General features: G+C 40.2%; 2 protein-coding genes and 1 pseudogene across 2 annotated transcripts; 2 read left to right on the top strand and 1 right to left on the bottom strand.

The window, feature by feature from the left end:
* Positions 1–1,708: 1,708 nt before the first annotated feature.
* LOC116600179 (olfactory receptor 56A1) lies at positions 1,709–2,653 on the top strand. Its single transcript, XM_032360304.1, is given in 1 exon segment — positions 1,709–2,653. A coding segment is annotated over 1 exon segment (945 nt).
* A 2,486-nt stretch (positions 2,654–5,139) lies between these two features.
* On the bottom strand, positions 5,140–5,264 carry LOC116600524 (annotated as a pseudogene).
* Positions 5,265–19,050: 13,786 nt separating this feature from the next.
* On the top strand, positions 19,051–20,004 carry LOC116600141 (olfactory receptor 56A4). The gene has a single exon (XM_032360260.1). It carries the CDS (start codon positions 19,063–19,065, stop codon positions 20,002–20,004), a length of 942 nt encoding a protein of 313 aa, XP_032216151.1. The 5' UTR covers positions 19,051–19,062.
* Positions 20,005–20,802: the final 798 nt, after the last annotated feature.

Here is a 20,802-nt window from a genome sequence, read left to right as displayed (position 1 = left end):
AGGTCCTGGGCTCTTGTGTTTTGGGAGGTTTTTGATCACTGCTTCAATCTTGTTACTAGATATCAGTCTACTCAGGTCATCAATTTCTTCCTGATTCAATTTTGGGAGTTTATAGTTTTCCAGGAATGCATCCATTTTATCTAGGTTGCTTAGCTTATTGGCATATAGCTGTTGATAATAACTTCTCTTTTTAATTTTTAAAATTTTTTTTTATTTTCAGCATAACAGTATTCCTTGTCTTTGCACCACACCCAGTGCTCCATGCAATCTGTGCACTCTCTAATACCCACCACCTGGGTCCCCCAACCTCCCACCCCCCACTGCTTCAAACCCCTCAGGTTGTTTTTCAGAGTCCACACTCTCTCATGGTTCACCTCCCCTTCCAATTTCCCCCAACTCCCTTCTCCTCTCTAACTCCCCATGTCCTCCATGCTATTTGTTATGCTCCACAAATAAGTGAAACCATATGATAATCGACTCTCTCTGTTTGACTTATTTCACTCAGTATAATCTCTTCCAGTCCTGTCCATGTTGCTACAAAAGTTGGGTACTTCTGATGATTGTTTCTACTTCCTTGGTGTTAGTTGTGATCTCTCCCTTTTCATTAATAATTTTATTAATTTGGGTTTTCTCTCTTTTATTTGGATTAGTGTGGCCAATGGTTTATCGATCTCATTGACTCTTTCAAAAAACCTACTTCTACAAATAAGTGAAACCACCACTTCCTCATATCAGGGAGATCATATGATAGTTGTCTTTATCATATGGTTTCACTTATTTGTGGAGCATAACAAATAGCATGGAGGACATGGGGACTTAGAGTGGAGAAGGGAGTTGGGGGAAATTGGAAGGGGAGGTGAACCATGAGAGACTATGGACTCTGAAAAACAATCTGAGGGTTTTGAAGGGACGGGGGGTGGGATGTTGGGGTACCAGGTGGTGGGTATTATAGAGGGCACGGATTGCATGGAGCATGGGGTGTGGTGCAAAAATAATGAATACTGTTATGCTGGAAATAAAAAAAAAAAAAGAATTACTGAGGAAAAAAAAAAACCCAAAAACCTACTTCTAGTTTCAATGATATGTTCTACTGTATCTCTGGTTTCTATCTCATTGATCTCTGCTCTATCTTGATCATTTCCCTTCTTATGTGTGGAGTTGGTTTGATTTGTTGTTGGTTCTCCAGCTCTTTAAGGTGTAGAGACAGCTGGTTTATTCTGAGGGAGGTATGTATTTTCCCCTTAGGACTGCCTTTACTGTATCCCATAGGTTTTAGACTGAAGTGTCTTTATTCTCATTGATTTCCACGAATTGTTTAAGTTATTCTTTGATCTCCTGATTGATCAATGTGGTTTTGATTTGAATCTCCCTGATAGCTAATGATGATGAAAATTTTTTCATGTGTCTGTTAGCCATTTGTACGTCTTTGGAGAAGTGTCTGTTCATGTCTTCTGCCCATTTTTTGATGTGATTATCTGTTTTCTGTGTGTTGAGTTTGAGGAGTTGTTTATAGATCTTAGCACTTGTCTGTAGTGTCATAATAGATATAGGTATATAGATATCAGCCCTTTGTCTGTAGTGTCATTTGTGAAGGTCTTCTCCCAGTCCATGGATTGGAGAGGTACACTTTTGAAGCAAACTAAAAAAAAAAAATTGCCTCTTGTATTTGTTCACACAAATAGTCAAAAGAAGCCTCAAGATTCATTCCATGGCTTCACCCAGCAACTACTCCACTGCTCCAGTCTCTGAATTCCTCCTCATCTGCTTCCCTAACTACCAGAGTTGGCAGCACTGGCTGTCCCTGCCTCTTAGCCTCCTCTTCCTCCTGGCCATGGGGGCCAACACCACCCTGCTGATCACCATCTGGCTGGAGGCATCTCTTCATGAGCCCATGTACTACCTGCTCAGCCTCCTCTCCTTGCTAGATATTGTGCTCTGCCTGACAGTCATCCCCAAGGTCCTGGCCATCTTCTGGTTTGATTTCAGGTCCATTAGCTTCTCAGCCTGCTTTCTCCAGATGTTCATTATGAACAGTTTCCTCCCCATGGAGTCCTGCACATTCATGATCATGGCCTATGACCGCTATGTGGCCATCTGTCACCCACTGCGATACCGATCCATCATCACTGACCAATTTGTGGCCAAGGCTAGTGTCTTCATTTTCACTCGAAGTGCCCTTCTCACTGCACCTATTCCTATTCTCACTGCCCGGCTCCATTACTGTGGGAAAAACGTCATTGAGAACTGCATCTGTGCCAACTTGTCTGTGTCCAGGCTCTCCTGTGACAATTTCACCCTTAACAGAATCTATCAGTTTGTGGCTGGTTGGACTTAACTGGGTTCAGATTTCATCCTCATCTTCCTCTCCTACACCTTTATTCTAAGAGCTGTGCTTAGGTTCAAGGCTGAAGGGGCTGCTGTCAAAGCCCTGAGCACATGTGGCTCTCACTTCATCCTCATCCTGTTCTTCAGCACCATCCTGCTGGTTGTTGTGTTGACAAATGTGGCCAGAAAGAGGGTCCCCATGGACATCCTCATCCTACTCAATGTCCTTCATCACCTCATACCTCCTGCCTTGAACCCTATTGTATATGGGGTTCGGACCAAAGAGATAAAACAAGGAATTAAGAAATTGCTGTGGAGACATATGTAAATACATAAAACAGATATCTAATTCCTTTTCCTCGTTCTCCTCAGTGATTTTTCTAGGCAGTGAATTGAACAAAACCTTGGTGAGTATTTATTATACACTCTGAAGCTCACTTCTTAATTGACCCAGATTTCTTCCTTTATTCTTCTCACCTGGTTTGGGTGAAGGTAGACAAGAGGAAGAAACTTATATTTCTTGAGTAATTGCTTTGAGCCTAGGCAACTTTATTTAAGTAAATTTAATCTTTCACAACATTTCTGTAGGTCTTATTATTTCCATTTTACAGAGTAGGGAAAAAAAGATGCTTTTCAAAGTGAAAAATGCCAAGAATCACATTCTCTGGGTAGTGGCAGAGATCAAAATCCAGACTCTAGAGCGTGGGTCCTACAAAAATGCCCCTTCAAGTGCAATTGATGCTGGATACCAGACCTCTATCTCCTTTGCTTGTGTTTTGTCGTTCTGGTTATCTATTTCCTGCATATACCTACTTTCTTGAGAACTGGAAGTTTCTCAGAGAAGGCACAGTCCTGCCTGGCAAAGCATCTGCAGGTCTATAGAAGAACATTCATAGTAATATACAGCAATGCCAGCTTCCTGTTCTAGCTTACACACTATCACAACTTTTAATGAGTCTTAGAATGGAGGATAGGTTGAGAGAGAGAGAGAGGTGGGGAGAAAAGAAGCCATTTCCAGAAAATGGGGTAACTGACTAAGACAGTAGGTTAGTCACTTCCCCTAAATGTTGAAGCTCCCTATCCACTGAATTGAAAATCAGGTCTTCTTTGATCTGTTGACTTTGCTCAAGAGCTCTAGTTGAAGGTGAGAAGACACAACAAAGGGTCAGGTTTTGGATAATAGTGAGTTTAGTCAGAAGAAGAGCAAAGAGATAGCACTGGTTATTTTCAGAGATTTAATGCAAGCAAATGGTTTAATGGATGTTGGAAACTTGAAACTAAAACAGACAATGCTGAAGTAATTGCAGAGGTAACACCTGTGGGAAGAATCTTACACTTGGGAAGAATTTGGTCTTTGGACCTTAGAAGGCTGAAGATAGGCCCATTGGACTGTATCTCACAGTTCTGAGGAGGGTGCTACCTTCAACTGGTACTGCTCACAGGAGCTCAGAGGAGGTGCTCTCAGAGCTGGGACTGAAATCTCTGAGGGTGGGACTCTGTCCTGCTGCTGCTGGTACCTCAGAGGAAGTTTGGTGAGGCTGATTGGATCCTAGGAGTTCCAAACCCAAACCTAAATCAAACTTAAACCTGACCAACCAACAAATCCTGGAGACTAGAAAAACTCCACTGCCAGGTGAAGAGTCATTGCTCAGGGGTACTGATGAGACAGGGATAGGAAGAAGCAAGTATTCCCTGGCCTGCTTTAGGCTTCCAGTCTTTTCCTGCTGTTCTCTGGGGGTGGAAACTAAAAGGCAGCCAGCTGACAAAGAAGAGTTCCAGAGTCCAAGTCCCAGCATCCTAAAGTAGATCTGGATGTTGGGTCTGGGGCTGAGAGACAAGAGTTAATGACCGTGAGGCTCCTGTTAGTTATGAGTCTGAGAGCTTGTTACCACACCAGGGACAACTGAGGCAGCACCCTGTACTGTACACCAGCTCCCAGGGACTGGACACAGACTCAAGTCCTCTCATGTGGGTATGCAAAGAGACATGGCATCAAAACATGCTGTCACAGGGGCAGCTTTCACAGCTGTTGCAGAGTCTGGAGTTAGCTCTGAGCAGGAACAGAGAATGAATCCCATGCAGGGATTCCTCAGAGTAACTGCAGCTCAGGGTTGCCTTGGGCTCCAGGGCAGACTCTTCCAAAGCTACACTCAGTAACAGCAGAAAAGAAAAATGACACCCGTTTGCCTACAAGAAGAGGCTCTTATTACCCTCCAGCTTAGCTCTCCTTTCCTCAAGCAGAGCCATAGGTGTGATTCAGCATTTGTCATTTTCCACAAGAGACTTCTCTCACAGGGCTCCCCTCCATCTCACAGCTGCTGGAAGAGTTTATCCACTACAGCCTTCCTCCTGTCCTTCAGAGCCCAGAAGGGCCAACTTCAACACTGATGGCCAAAAATGATACAAATAATCTCAACATCCTTGCATACTGATAATAGTGATAGTAATGACAATGAATAGGAAAGCTCAAATGTTTTAAGCACTTGCAATATACTAGCATCTGTACACAATAACATTAATTTTCATAAGACCCTTGTGTGGATGATTATAAAAATTAGTTTTGAAAACATCTAATAGAAAGGACGCAGTTCCTAGGAATAGGATACATATTGTCAGGTGTTATCGCCCAGAATTTGGTCCACTCCGTGGGTCTCTCTAGGAGTGCTTTCTCCACCTCTGCTATGCTTCTCCCAGGTGCAAATCCAGAAGGGACTCAAAGAGAAATCCAGTTAGTTGGTCATATTCAGATCTTAATTCCTGCGCTAGGCTTCTCTAGATCAGTGCAAATAGCCACCATATTTATAAGACTCAATTATATTTTTATATTTTATATATATATTTCAAGTCGTCATGGCAGGGTATTGGGAAATGTTTTCAATTAGCATTAATTGTGCCTCGGATAAACCTCATTGGCTATGATCCTGCCACTATGCAAAGCTTATATTATATATATATATAATATAAATATAAATGTGTATATATTTATATTATATATATGTATAATTATATAATCCAATAATTATATTGACTCAAACTGGGTGTACACAGTTCTAGAAACTACAGCTTGTGCTAGGGATTTGTAAGGGATGTAGGGACCAGCACACCTGTTGTCATCCCTCAGAGTGATGAGCATAGCTTCTGGCATATCAGGGGGCTCAGCAAACATCCCCTTGCTTATGAAATTGAAGCGACTAAGCGAAGAGTTAACCAATAGTGTGTACAATGCATCTTTCATTGCGGACTCTGAAAAACAATCTGACGGTTTTGAAGGGGTGGGGGGTGGGAGGTTGGGGGACCCAAGTGGTGGGTATTAGAGAGGGCACGGATTGCATGGAGCACTGGATGTGGTGCAAAAACAATGAATGCTGTTATGCTGAAAAGAAATAAAAAAGAAGTCAATGAAACCAGATGCTGTTGATTCTTGTAGAAAATCATTAAAATTGATAAATCATTAGCCAGACTTATTAGAAAAAAAGAGAGAAGACACAAGTGAAAATAACAGGAATGAGAAAAGTTCTATCACTACACATTCCACAGATACTAAAAGGATAATAAAGAACCATTACAAACAAATGTATGTGCATAAATTCAACAACTTAGAAACACAAAAATAACCAAAACTTCAACAATTATTAGACTGAAGCCTTTAAGAAGTTATTCAAGTGGGTGCCTGGGTGGCTCAGTGGGTTAAGCCGCTGCCTTCGGCTCAGGTCATGATCTCAGGGTCCTGGGATCGAGTCCCGCATTGGGCTCTCTGCTCAGCAGGGAGTCTGCTTCCTCCTCTCTCTCTCTCTGCCTGCCTCTCTGCCTACTTGTGATCTCTCTCTGTCAAATAAATAAATAAAATCTTTAAAAAAAAAAAAGAAGTTACTCAAGTGACTAAGCATTGGTTTCTTTGTAAAATGGTGAGGTTGTTGAGGAGTAAATGAAGTTCTTAGCTGCTATCATCATCATCATCATCATTTTGAATTCAGACTTGTACTGCAAAAGAAGATCTGGATGTAACTGAGAAGAAACCATGTGACCCACAATCAGCATCCTTAGGAGCAGTTTGATTTGGTAAACCATTCTCTTTGGACTCTGATCTTATTTCAGTCTTCTCTTTCTACCTAAAAATTTTCCTGTTCACTTGAGGGTTCTTACTGGTGCTTTGTGCATTAAAAACCTGACTAATCACATCAATAAATTGTGCTGATTAAAAAAAAAGTCCTCTTAGTACAGTCTTTAAACATGTCTTGAATGGATAGAATGAAGTAGCAGAAACTAAAGGTGTTTTAAATGGACACTTTAAAGTTACAAACTTCCAGTTTTAAGAGATAAGTACTGGGGATGTAATAATGTACAGCATGACAACTGTGGCTAAAACTGCTGTATGGTATATTTGAAAGTTTTTATGAGACTAGATCCTAAAAGTTCGTATCACATGGAAAAAATTTTTTTTCTTCTTTTTTGAATATACATGAGATACTAGATAGTAACTAAACTATGGTAATCATTTCACAATATATATAAGTCAAGCTATTATGCTGTACACCTTAGACTTCTATGCTGCATATGTCAATTATATCTCAACAAACTGGAAGAAAAAACAAGATGTTTTGCCAGTTTAAGTAAAAATCCGTGGAGTTACTTTGCTAACACAGAATGACTGTGGCCCAAGTGTGCTGGAAAGGGGTGTTTTTAAAAATGTGAGAAGGAGAGGAGTGCCTGGGTGTCTCAGTGGTTAAGCCTCTACCTTTAGCTCCTGTCATGATTTCGGGGTCCTGGGATTGAGCCCTGCATCAGGTTCTCTGCTCAGCAGGGAGCCTGCTTCCCCCTCTCCCTCTCCCTGCCTCTCTGCCTACTTGTGATCTCTCTCTGTCAAATAAATAAATAAAGTCTTTAAAAGAAATGTGAGAAGGGGGGCGGGAGAGGCCAACCACTAGCCATTTACCTCACTCCCTGCTTTGCACATTAGTCACATTTGCAAGAGTAATGCAGAGCTTTTTGGAAAAGAATATCTGAAACCATTGAACACTGCTATTCAGGACCAGTGCAGATTTAAATGAAGAGCCAGGGGGCACCTGGGTGGCTCAGTGGGTTAAAGCTTCTGCTTTCGGCTCAGGTCATGGTCCCAGGGTCCTGGGATCGAGCATCGGGCTCTCTGCTCAACAGGGAGCCTGCTTCCTCCTCTCTCTCTGCCTCTCTGCCTACTTGTGATCTCTGTTTGTCAAATAAATAAAATCTTTGGGGGAAAAAAAAAAAGAAAACCCTTTAAATGAAGAGCCAGTAGCAAGAAAAAGCAACAAATCTCCTGGAATTAAATTATCTGGAGGAAAAGGGAGTTTATGCTGGTGACCCGTGCTCAAAGCCAAGACCTAAATACTGTTGAAGGAACAAAACTACATTTTCCACATATAATAAAGTAGAGTTTGGGAGCCTTTGAGTACACAGTCATCCTGATATGCTCTTGTTTTTTAGATATATTCTAAGCCTATGGGTGTTAGCAATGAGAGCTGTGATGTCAGAGGCCCCATGTGGGACATCAAATTGTGCAGCCAGGGAATCTATGAAGCCTTGTGTTAGAGCCAGGAGAAATAAATGCTTCATAGCCTGCAAGTCAACACTGCTCTCTCGTGGATACTAACAGGAATAGCAATACTGGGGTGAACCCCGTTCTCAAACCTCTGCTTGATGTTTGAAAGGTGACTGAAAATTCTGTTATGAAAACTCCTGGTATCTCCAACACTTAGGGAAGAAGCAGTGAGTGGCTACAAGAAAATACTGTACTTCCTGCTCATAAGGCACATGGGAATTTAATGATTAACTTAAAAAAAGAAAAGATTATAACATTTATACTCTGGTTTTCTTTTCTTCAGTGACATCCAAAATTAATATCAAACCAATGACATGAGTCTGGAATTCATAAGAGTAGAATGTATCTTGGTATTTAATAAGATGTTACATTAGCAGTATAGGCTAAGGATTATGCATGGTAATTAATGTTTATTCATTTCTTCATCTCCTCAGCCAAAAATTAGTTGAGTGCTTTGTGTGATTAACACATTAGTGATTAATATAGAGAGTTAGGAATAGATAAACTACTTTTAGAGAATTTATGGTCAAAACAGTCCATGAACTATCATTTTACCCAATTTTTCCAATTAGTCAATTGAACAAAAAGGTAAAATCCTAATGGTCATTCAGCTAACAGACTGGAATCAACTGAGAAATCAGGCGTATTTGCTAAATAAATCCATTTTTCCTATCATGTTGTCTAGAGATTGAGGTACATTTTTAGACTTCACCTGGACAGCTTTGTAATTTTCTGATATATTTGTGTTCCAGATTATGGATAGCAGAGGCAGTGCACATCAAAACCATCATATATCAAATTAGTCAATGCAAGTAAAGTTAGTTAATACAACAAGGATACCACAGTAACTTAGCACAATACTATTTTACTTCTCATCCAAGCCCATTCCAGTGCATGGGGGCTTTGCTTCATGTCAATACTTAGGAATCCAAGCTTCTTCCTTATGTAGATCCTCCACGTATTAAGCCCTAGGAATGTCCACAGATATTTCTGAATCTGGCTGATGTACAAATTTTTTTTAAAGATTTTATTTATTTATTTGTCAGAGAGAGAGAGAGAGAGAGAGAGAGAGAGAAAACACAAGCAAGGGGAGCATCAGGCAGAAGGAGAAGCAGGCTCCTGCTGAGAAAGGAACCCAATGTAGACTTGATCCCAGGACACTGGGATCTTGACCTGAGCTGAAGGCAGACACTTAACTGTCTGAGACACCCAGGCATCACATTGTTCCAGATCTTGTAGGAGATTTTAGTGGCTCACTCTGAGAGAGGTTTATGTCACTTTTTCTTTCATTTCATTGGCCACACTGCTCACATAGATCCAGCTGCCTATGGCTGAGACTGGGTCACTGAATAATGATTTCTTAAGAGAAATGATACAAGATACTCTTGCAAGTAAAATATACTTACCTTCTCCCCAAGGGAGACCACCCAGGCTCTCACACAGTCCAAAATCTCAAGCAGGGAGTGTCTTCTCCATCAAGTCCTGATGTGATTCCTTGTGGATCAGTCATTTTTCTCACCGCATAGGTAATGGTGGAGTACTGGTACCCACCATTAAGATTCCCATTTGGAGGGGAGGTATGGAATTCATTCAGTTGAACTTGTCCATGGTAATGCTGGAATATTTTGAGGGCAGGCACTGCCACATTTTTACCCACTGAAGTGGTGAAAGTTCCTTGACTAGACACTGGTTATGTTCTCTGGGAGGCACTTGCCGTTGTTTCTCTGGCCCCTTGTTCTGCCTTTGGGGGGCTGTGTCTTCTTCATTGTCCCCCATGGCATTATGACATGCAGGCACTGGAATATGTGACTTCTTTTGCATTACTGCATTTGGAGGCTGCTTCCAGCTCATAAAATATTAAGATCAATAATTGCTTTAATTATTTATCTTGATATTAAAGATATGGATACAATGCATATTTAATTAATTAAAGTTGAGTTTGATAGACTGAACTTTACTATATTATTATGAGCATTCAACTATATGCACTAGTACTTCTGGAATTTTAGAAAAGGGTCAGCTCTTAAGTTATTTTTCTCTTCATTAAGTTAAATTAATATACAATTCTTAGGTTTCTTCCTCTGCCCCAAGGAAAACATTCTTAATTATTAAGAATTTTAAATTAGAAAGGTACAGCATAGGGGAATATAGTCAGTGGTATTGTAATAGTGTTGTATGGTAATGGATGGGAGTTACATTTGCAGTCAACACAGCACAATGCACAGACTTGTCAAATCACCACGTCGTACACCTGAAACTAAAGTAACATTGTGTATCAACTATACTTCAATAAAAATATTAATAAGGAAAAATAATTGCTTTAATTATTAATCAAAAACTTTCTTTAAAAGCAAAGCTCAGGTGTCTTTGTCAACAAACACCCTCAAAACCCAACCAGGTTTCTGATCTATTTGTATCAGGCAGTTCCATGCATTAGTAATCACACATACATATGTTCTTCAGTATAATTTAAAAAATTTTTCTTTTGTTTCTTTGTCTTTTCCAGTTCACCATGCCACTCCTTTTTAGGAAATGGTGTCTATCTAAGGCCACTGGACTTGAGTACAACAACTATGCACATAATCTACTTTTCTTAGTTCTGGTTTCTATTAGTCTGTGTTTTTCAAAAACAGTCTAAAACTTTCTCTTAACCTCTGATGTCCCAAGCAGTAGGACAGTTTTTCAAGACTCCATATTTATGGACTTTCTCTATTATCATTAATTTCTGCTTGAAGATCAGCCAATTTCCTGCTAAGCTCATCTACTTATCATAATAGCTTATCAATGAAATAAACAATTGCAAATACCCACAATTATTTTCAACTGTAACCAACCATTTCCCCCAGACTTACTATTTAGTAGACATGTCAGCTTTCCTTGTTGTGTGATCTTTCTAACATTGGTTGTCAATTTTCTCAGTGCCTGCAGTGTTAGTCAGGATATCTTGCTAGCTGATGAAATGAACAAGTCCAATGTGTTAGGGGTTTAACACATACAACTTTATTTTTTGAGGACATCCATCCAATGCATGTGGAAGAGGAGGCTCTCCTCCATGCCATCTTTAAAAAAAAAAAAAACAAACAAACCTAACTTCTTCCATTGTGTGGTTACATAATTTCCAGGGCTTCACGTCTTCCATGGATTAAGTTCAACTGGCCAGAGTGGTGGGGAGAGAGGGTAGAGGGCATCAAGTAGGCTGTAAAGATTGTGCCTAGAAGAGGTATGTTCCATCTCCTTGGTCAGACTCAGTCTTACAGTCCCACTAACTATAGGTGAGACTTGAAAATGTAAATGTATCTGTGTGTTTAGGAGGAGGAAGAACTCAGTTTAGTAAACATAGCCTTGTCTCTGTCATTTATATCCACTGATTGTCAGATGAACTTCAGGTATGCAGTGGGAAGGGGGAGAAGTGGTGGGAGAACTCAGGATATTTTGTGGCTCTCCTGGTCTCTCTGAGACACTGTGAGCGCTAGAGCCTGGTTTGCTCTTTGTTTGCCTCTTTCAGAACCCTCATTAAGTAGATCATCAGGTTTTATTTTAGACTCATAAGAGAGAAGCAAATGAGCCTTTCTGAGTTCCTTCCATGTTTTCTAGTCATCCCCGTAACAGTAGTAAGGATGAAGAGAGGGACATTAGTATCTGCATCTTAGTGGATTGGTACAGGGATTTCAATGCCCTGCCTTCCAGACTCAGTCTGTGGCCCAGGACTGTCCAAACACATTCCTGAAAGCTGCCTTAGGATTTGCTGGGATGACATCAAGAACCTGACATGGGAATCAAATGAGTAATGCATTTTTTGCTTATTCCTTGAGTTTGTACAGAATTCTTCTGGCCTGTCAAGAGACATTGCTGTTAGGACACAGCAGGTGGAGGACCTGGTGAGTTAATCTTCCAGGGAAGGAAAGATCTTGCTGGATTTATTCCACAAAGTCACTGAATTTATTGCCTTCACTTGGATGTTTATAATAGAATTAAGAACTGTGTCCTGTTTGAGAAAGAGGCTGTGAGTTTCCTTAGACCTATGCTTGTTTCTGAAAAGTAAATATTGATTTGTCTGTAAATGGAGCCAAAAGAGATCTGTTCATGGGTCCATGTCCTGAGAGCTGGGTGAAGATCAGTTTCCTTGCTGCTGCCTTTGGAGGAGTCTGAGGAAGTCTGTGCACTCTGTTTATCCAGCCAACTACTGCCCACTAGAACGTATTTCTGAGACTGTAAGATTACACTTCTCTACAAGTCTTTTTTCTGTTGTGGGGCAAATACTGCTTTGGTTAGTATCACCACCTTCACTTTCCTTTTGCACCATCATCTTTTTTCTCAGCCAAATGGATTACATAGTTCACCCACCCCCTCCTCATCCTGCAACCCTTAGTATTTTCTCCATATTTATGAGTCTGTTTCTCTTTTGTTGTTGTTGCTTATTTGTTCATTCATTAGCTTAAGTGTTTTTTTAGATTCCACATATAAATGAAATCACATGGTATTTATCTTTCCCTATTTGACTCATTTTATTTAGTATAATACTCTCTATTTGTGTTGGCAAGATTTCATTCTTTTTTATGGGCAAGTCATATTCCATTGTGTAGATATATACCACATCTTCTTTATCCATTTGTCTATCAAAGGATATTTAGGTTGCTTCCTATCTTATATATTTATATATATTTATATAACATATATATGTATAACATGTTATGTGCTCCATATGTCACATTATAGATGTTATATATGTACTTCATATTATGTTATATATATACTTTATATTTAAAATATATATATATACTGTACCTTATATATATACATATGTGTGTATGTATGTGTGTATATATATACACACACACACATACATTTCCACAGCCTTCTGATATCTGTTGTTGCTCTTGATAAGTATACTACCAGTCAATTGCTATTCTTTTGTAAGTAATGAATCATCTCCCTTGCTGTATTCAGAGCACCTCATCTTTAAGGTTCTGGAATGTTAGCATATGTGTAGGTTGTTAAAAAAATAGATTTGAGAGCACAGAAAAAAGCCCATATTTATATGGTCAATTAATCTACAATAAAAGAAACAAAAAATATACAATGGGAAAAGACAGTCTGTTCAATAAATGGTACTAGGACAACTAGCAAAAAAGTTCTTACATCACACACAAAAGTATAATCAAAATAGATTAAAGACCTAAATGTAAGACCTAAAAACATAATTCTACTACAGGAGAACATAGGCAGTAATCTCTTGTACATAACCTTAGCAATATTTTTCTGGATATGTCTCTCTACACTAGGAAAACAAAAGCAAAAATGAATAATTGGGACTACACCAAACTAAACTCTTGCACAGTGAAGGAAACCATCAACATAACAAAAAAGCAGCCTACTGAATAGGAGAAGATATTTGTAAATAACATATCACATAAGGAGTTAATACCCAAAATACATAAATAACTCATACAACTCAACATCAATAAAACAATCTGATTTTAAAATGGGGAGAGCTCTGCATAAACAGCTTTCCAAAGAAGACATACAGATAACCAACAGACACATAAAAAGATGCTTGACAACACTAATTATCAAGAAAATACAAATCAGAACCACAGTGAGGTATCACCCTGCATCAGCCATGAGGGCTGTATCAAAAAGACAAGAAATAACAAGTGTCAGCAAGAAAATGGGGAAAAAGGAACCCTCGTACACTGTTGGTGGGAATGTAAAGTGGCAAAGCCACTGTACAAAAGAGTATGGAAGGTCCTAAAAAAATTTAAAATAGAAATACCATATAATCTAATAATTCCACTTCTGGGTATTTACTCAAGGAAAACAAAAACACTAATTCAAAAAGATAGATGCACCCCTGTTTTTTTTTAAATTTATTTTTAGCATAACAGTATTCATTATTTTTGCACCACACCCAGTGCTCCATGCAATCAGTGCAATTATATTATATATAATATATTATATATATAATATATGTTATATATATAATATAAGAGATTTTATATATAAATATATAAAATCTCTTATTATTATTACTTGTGTTATTCTTGCTGTGACTTTATGTAAAGTTTTAGTCTCCCTCTGTAAGATGACAGAAGCCATTTTTTAAATTTTTTTTTTTATTTTAAAGATTTTATTTATTTGACAGACAGATCACAAGTAGGCAGAGAGGCAGACAGAGAGGGGGGCGTGAAACAGGCTCCCCACTGAGCAGAGAGCCCGACGCGGGGCTCAATCCCAGGACCCTGGGATCATGACCTGAGCCGAAGGCAGAGACTTTAACCCACTGAGCCACCCAGGCACCCACAGAAGCCATTTTTTAATGTACATATTTCAAATGTAGTTCCTTGTCAAAGTAGGGTAAAAATATTTGTTCAAAGAAAACTAAAAGTAATTTTATCCTTACAACAAATCTGTGTTGGAAAGTTTGTTATGCCTATATTTCAGGTGAGGGAATTGTGGTTCTGAGAGCTGATGAACTTTCTTCAAGGAAAAGCAATGAGAAAGTAGTAGAACAAGAGTTCAAATAGAAACCTCCAATTATCTCTTCCCAATATCCCTATGATCTGACAGTGAAGAGGGATTATTCATTTATAAGAAACATGGGGGCCAGGGTATTTTGCCCAGAGTGAACTGTATGCTCGCTCTAGCAACATTCTTTCACTGAATGATGATTCACCCATGAAATAGTTTTCTTCATTTAGCATATCTATCACTCTATTTGATGCTGACAAGGTCCTTGGCACTTCAGGCAGGACCTCCAAGTAGCAAGGAGGAAACAAGATTATATTCTATCTACATTCCTGTCCTGAAGTCTCTTCCAGTAGTTGTGGGCAGGAAAGTCTAAGACCTAGAACCAGACTCACTTGCTCTCCTCTCTGCAAAATTCCTGTGCTCAAAGCCTGAAAGATCCTACATTTAGCCTGAGAATCCCTATCATAAGACACATCTGGGAAGGTCCACAGGAATGGTGATCTTTTAAGTTCTACTGTGCACTACTTCAGAGTGGGGGCTGCACTGGTGGCAGTTACACTTGTTCCCAAGGAAACAATGCCAAGTGTTTCTGTGTGGAAGGTAAAAATTGTTAATGGTTGATCTTTCTGCAACCACAGTTAGATAACAGAGTTTAGACAAAGAACGACCATGAAGGTGAAACCTTGGACATGGGACCATGTGTGTAAATGGCTCCGCCCAGGGATTTGCTTGGATGCAAACCATGGATGCTCCCACTGCAGGAGAAGGACTCACAGGGAATGTGCTCTCTGGCCCCTTGGTTGCCCATGGTTCATGCTCCTCTGAGATCCATGCTCCTTTTTTGGCTGGAGATATCCCTGTGTCACCTCTTCCACAGAGTTATAGGGCTGAGGAGAGTTTAGTCAGTTCTTCACCATAGGAGCATGCACATAAATTTTCCTGGAGAAGATTCTCATCACACAGTTTCCTTACCTTTCTTTTCTCAGGGTTTCTTTATTTAGACTTCTCAAGAACCTCTGACCTCTCTTTATTTTATTGACAGTGCTGAATCAAACCTTTTACAGTATATTCTCTTGGGAAACAGACCGTGGGACTTCAGGGCCCTAGTGCTTAACAAGAGCACCAACTCCCGTGAGCAATGGGGAGAGGGGCCACAGTGGAGGCAGAGTTCATAATACCAGCCTCCAGAGCCCTTGGAGGGGCCAGTTTAGTGCTTTCTCCAGCAGCCAGAAACAGCAGCAGTGCAGCCTTCTGAAGCTGGTGAGTCTCAAGCTGGACCAAGCAGGATGATTGTGAGGAAGGAGATAATGAGGAGAGGAGGGACTCCAGGACCTTAGTATGCAAAGCAAAAAGAACTCTTTCAGTAGGACCTGGTATACATGCTCACCCAGCCAAGATGCTTAGATCTGGTATAAGGCTGAGTGGCAGAAACTGACCTAATGCTGTTAGAGGTGAGGCTGAGTCATTTTGTGTCCATCCAGGGTTTTTTTTTTGTTTTTTTGTTTTTTTTCTTTTTTGAGTCTGTAGACTCAAAGACCCCCGCCCCCCACCAACCGCATATCATGGCTGGGACCCCAAGACCCCAAGACCCCAAGACCTTCCTTTCTGTGCTCATCTAAATTCATCTATGAGCCAGGTGATCAGTCTGTTTTCTCATATGCGCTTGGGTATTCTGTTGTAATTTGTTTAGGCAAGGCTTATGTGACCTTTCCAGACTGTCAATATATCACTGGCAGAGACCATGTTTGTTCAATAGCACTTAGAACAAGGATCACCCCTCTGTAGATGTCAGTCTGCCAGTACAAATGAATGGAACTTAATATTGAATATCAGAGCAATGCCCCAGATGGCCAAAGAGTCCTCATTTCTCAGATTAGGAGACCTCAGTGAAACTGAGGAGAATGCAGAAAGAGAAGAAGGATGGTCCCAGCTTTTAAGGAATTTACTAACAGAGATGAAAGTATATTACCACCTGGGAGAAAATATCAGTGTTACAGGAGTTAAAAGGTCCTTGGTGATGTTCTGGACTCTAATCTCTCTGCCCACTCAACCTCTCTTACACTAAACTCTGTAAGTCTCACCACACTTCAGATATATCCTTCTTCTTTGCCTGCAATAGCTTTCCTTCAGATGTTCATCACTTTTCCCTTGGACTCCTCAGGCCTCCCCAGAAGATTCTACCCTTCTGTGTGATCCCCTGTGTCCCATCAACCACATCACTTCCCAGTCTCAAATCCTCTGTGCTTCCTTACAGTGTACATGATCATGCCTTTTCTCAGGCAGACCTCACACGGTTGTGCCTGCACACCTTACCCATGTCTCCTGACACTCTGCTCTCCTGCCTGCTTCCCCCAAGAACATAGGATCAACCAGCCCCTAGCATCTTTTTACCAGTCATGCTGAACATCCACATATATGTTTCTTCTCTTGCCATTGCCTACAAAGAGAGTCCTCCTTTCCCAGGTGAATGTGGCCTCATATTTGTATCCTTCTCTGATGCTCTCAGCTAATAGTGTCTCTTGGCCTAATAGGGCCTCAGGAAATCGTAGACCTTTTTTTCTCCCCACAACAACATCTGAAGTTAAATATCATTTATTGATTTCATGTGAGGAACATATACATCACAGAATTTAAATAGCTTTCAAGGTCCTTTAATGTGTGTAACAGGCTTCATTTCTGTTTGAAGCTAAATTTTCAACCATATCACATTGCTGTGTTCATCTGTGTATTTGCTCTTTCCGACTATTTGTAAGATCATCTTTATTACCACAAGTATACTGTCTTATAAGTGCGTGTAAGTCAGTTTTCCTCTATTAGTTTTTGCCTAATGCACACTATACATTTGTAGGCCTAACATTAAGACTAGGTATACGGAAGTCACTGACCATTTTCTTGCTTATTCAAGAGATCAGGTTATGCTGAGGATATAGACCTTAAGGTTTATGGAAAGGACAAGATTTTACTGAAAAGGCAGTTATGTTTTCTATCCTTTTTATGTCTCTGATTCACATTGAGAGTCATTTCCTAATCACATATGAAAATACAAGGCAGAGTCGATGCCTAATTGTCCCTACTTTATTTTAGTCCTTGAATCTTTGGTTTGTTTTAAAGCCCTTTAATGAGTAGAAAGTGTGTGAAGTGTGTTTTTGTGTGTGTGTTCACATGCTTGCACGCACATGTGTGTGTATGTGTGTGTGTGTTGTATAACCTATATTTGGGAAGTCTGGGATATTCAAATATTCAAAATGAAAATCTTATCCAATCTATTGGCTCCTATCTTCTGTGGCAGCTAGTCTGATGCCTTGTTTTCCAAATTTATTCTTTTTGAAGAGATTTTTCAGGTACCACAGGTGAACAGGATCAGTAATCCCACCTATACTGTTGAGTTGCTACCAGGGATCCCTCTCCTAGTTTACTCTGACTCCCTTGCTGTCTTCTGATTCTTTGGCTGGGACAGCCCTTACTGTCACTCTTCTTTGTACTTGACCACTCTGTTCTTTTTTTAATGGTCAGGGAAATAAGATAGTTTTCAAAAAAAAAAGAAATAACTAAATAAAGCAGAGGGTTTTATAGAGCATAGATTCCACACGGGTAGAATAATTGGATTTTGGCCACAAGGGATCACAGATAATGTTGCTTACCAGATAAATGAATTCTGTATAGGTTTATATACCTGAAACATTAGTTCCAAATCTACCTTTGGTGAATCTACTGGTATACCCCTCAGTAGTAATTGTCTGGTGTACCCCTCAGTACTGACTGTCTCTGTTACCAGAATATGAAATTTATAGGTGTTTCTAAAGAATCCAAGCCAAAGAAATACTCTAGAACATCACAAAGAGAAAACACAGAAAACCGGGAAGAGTGTTAAACTCTATGCTTTTAAGAGTGAAATCCTCTTTGGGACTAGAAGATATTACTGCTTTTAGATAGGGTTAAGGGATGCCCTACCTTTAATCCAATATTCTTACAGAATGAAAATTAGAAACCCTGAAGTCAGGCCTTGTCTGAGTCAATGGAGTAGAGGCTGGGGTTTTCTGGAGACTTCAGTTCTGCTTAGTCCTGCTAAACAAAACTCTCATAATTTATTCCTTCTAAATTCCAAAGGAAGGTAGGGCTTAAGTTAAAATTGTGTTTGTTGAGGCTAAATAACGTATAGTTGCTGAAAGCAGAGAATTTAGTCAGACTCTTTTGTCATAGTCCTGGCTTCACCACTTACTGGCTGTCTAATTTTGATCAAACTACTTCACTCCTCTGCCTATTCCTTTTAATTACCTGGAAAATTAGGATAATGATATTATTTACTCTTAAGTGTTTTATAAAATTAAATGTGATAGTGAATATAAACTTTCAGCATAATGTGTAGCACGTGATAACTTCTCAGTTAAAGGTTAGCAATTATTGAGATGCGATGATAATGATGATTTGAAAACTTGAGCCGGGTTAAAAGCCCTGATGAAAACCTGGGTTTTAATACATGTAGAACACATATGTGATGAGCACTGGGTGTTATATGCAACTAATGAATTGTTGAACACTACATCAAAAACTAATAATGTACTTACTATATGTTGGCTAACTGAATATAATAAGAAAAAAAGAGAGAAAAAAAGAACACATACTTGATATGTTGATGTATTTTTGTCCTACTTTTGAAGGGACTCTGGATTTTTAGCTTGTTCAGGATACTTTATATGGCTTCACCCAGCAACTACTCCATTGCTCCTGTTATTGAATTTCTCCTCATCTGCTTCCCTAACTACCAGAGTTGGCAGCACTGGCTGTCCCTGCCCCTCAGCCTCCTCTTCCTCCTGGCCATGGGGGCCAACGCCACCCTGCTGATCACCATCTGGCTGGAGGCCTCTCTTCATGAGCCCATGTACTACCTGCTCAGCCTCCTCTCCCTGCTGGATATTGTGCTCTGCCTGACGGTCATCCCCAAGGTCCTGGCCATCTTCTGGTTTGATCTCAGGTCCATCAGCTTTTCAGCCTGCTTCCTCCAGATGTTCATCATGAATTGTTTCCTTGCCATGGAGTCCTGCATATTCATGGTCATGGCCTATGACCGTTATGTGGCCATCTGCCACCCACTGCGATATCCATCCATCATCACTGACCAATTTGTGGTTAGAGCTACCATATTTGTTGTGGCCCGGAATGGCTTCGTTTTTCTTCCTGTTCCAGTTCTTTCATCTAGGCTCAGATACTGTGCAGAGAACATCATCAAGAATTGTATCTGCACTAACCTGTCTGTGTCCAAACTCTCCTGTGATGACATCACCTTCAATCGGCTCTACCAGTTTGTGGCAGGCTGGACCCTACTGGGCTCAGACCTCATCCTTATTGTTCTGTCCTACTCCTTCATCCTGAAAGCTGTGCTAAGGATCAAAGCTGAGGGTGCTGCCGCCAAGGCCCTGAGCACATGTGGTTCCCACTTTATTCTCATCCTCTTCTTCAGCACAGTCCTGCTCGTTCTGGTCATCACTAACGTGGCCAGGAAGAAGATTCCCCCAGATGTCCCCATCCTGCTCAACATCCTGCACCACCTCATCCCCCCAGCTCTGAACCCCATTGTTTATGGTGTGAGAACCAAGGAGATCAAACAGGGAATGCAGAAGCTGCTGAGAAGGTTGTAAGAGGTAAAATGGATCAGATCCACCTTTGGAAATGTTAGTAGAATTCAGGAATTATTTTTATGTTGGAAAGGAAATTTTACTTTTTAATCCCAGAATGGATTCTGATTCTTTTTATCTCAGACAACAATGAAAAGATTCTGTGAATCCTTGTTTCCTCCTGCTTCAAAGGAAACCATCTTTCCTGGATTCTGTGGTCACTTGCAAATTTGCCCTGACTGACTCCTTATCTGAGGGTCTTGCCAAGCCTTAGCCAAGTGGAGCTGGATTGGAGTGGGAGTGTTCGGCCTCAAAGAAACAAACTTTATAGTTAAAGAAATCTGCCTGTCCCGATTTGCAAAGAACACAGATGACTCTTCTGCCTCCTGTTTCAGACATGGCTTTTGTGTTGTGAGGGGTTGATTGGGCTGAAGTAAGGACATTCAATCAGAATTTTGGTATTTGGCGTTGAGTGCTTTATTGTGAATATCCCTGACTCTCTTTGTTGACACCTGTGGCAGATGTGTCATCTCCTGGCTCCTCAGATCCTTAATAGGGGTTGACCCTATTAAGGTTTTCCATTTGTGCAACTTCCCTGGGCGCATCTTCTCCTACTCACCCTCCCTCCTTCCTTCCCTTCCTCCTTTCCTTCTTTCTTTCCCTTTTCTTTCCTTCCTTCCTTCTGTCCATCCTCTCTCTCTCTCTATCTCTCCCGCTCTCTCTTTTTTTTCCTTCCTTCCTTCCTAAGATTTTTTTGTTCAGATTTTTATTTGTAGAGGAGGTAGAAAATTTTTTAGGATTTTTTTTTGCGGGGGAGGGGTA

This window comes from Mustela erminea, chromosome 9 (genome assembly GCF_009829155.1).
Source record: "Mustela erminea isolate mMusErm1 chromosome 9, mMusErm1.Pri, whole genome shotgun sequence".
NCBI classification, from domain to species: Eukaryota; Metazoa; Chordata; class Mammalia; order Carnivora; family Mustelidae; genus Mustela; species Mustela erminea.
This window is presented reverse-complemented; position numbering and strand designations above follow the sequence as displayed.

Bases quoted from the DNA above. Each gene is read 5' to 3' on its own strand.
- LOC116600141 (XM_032360260.1), top strand. From the start codon at position 19,063: ATGGCTTCACCCAGCAACTACTCCATTGCTCCTGTTATTGAATTTCTC.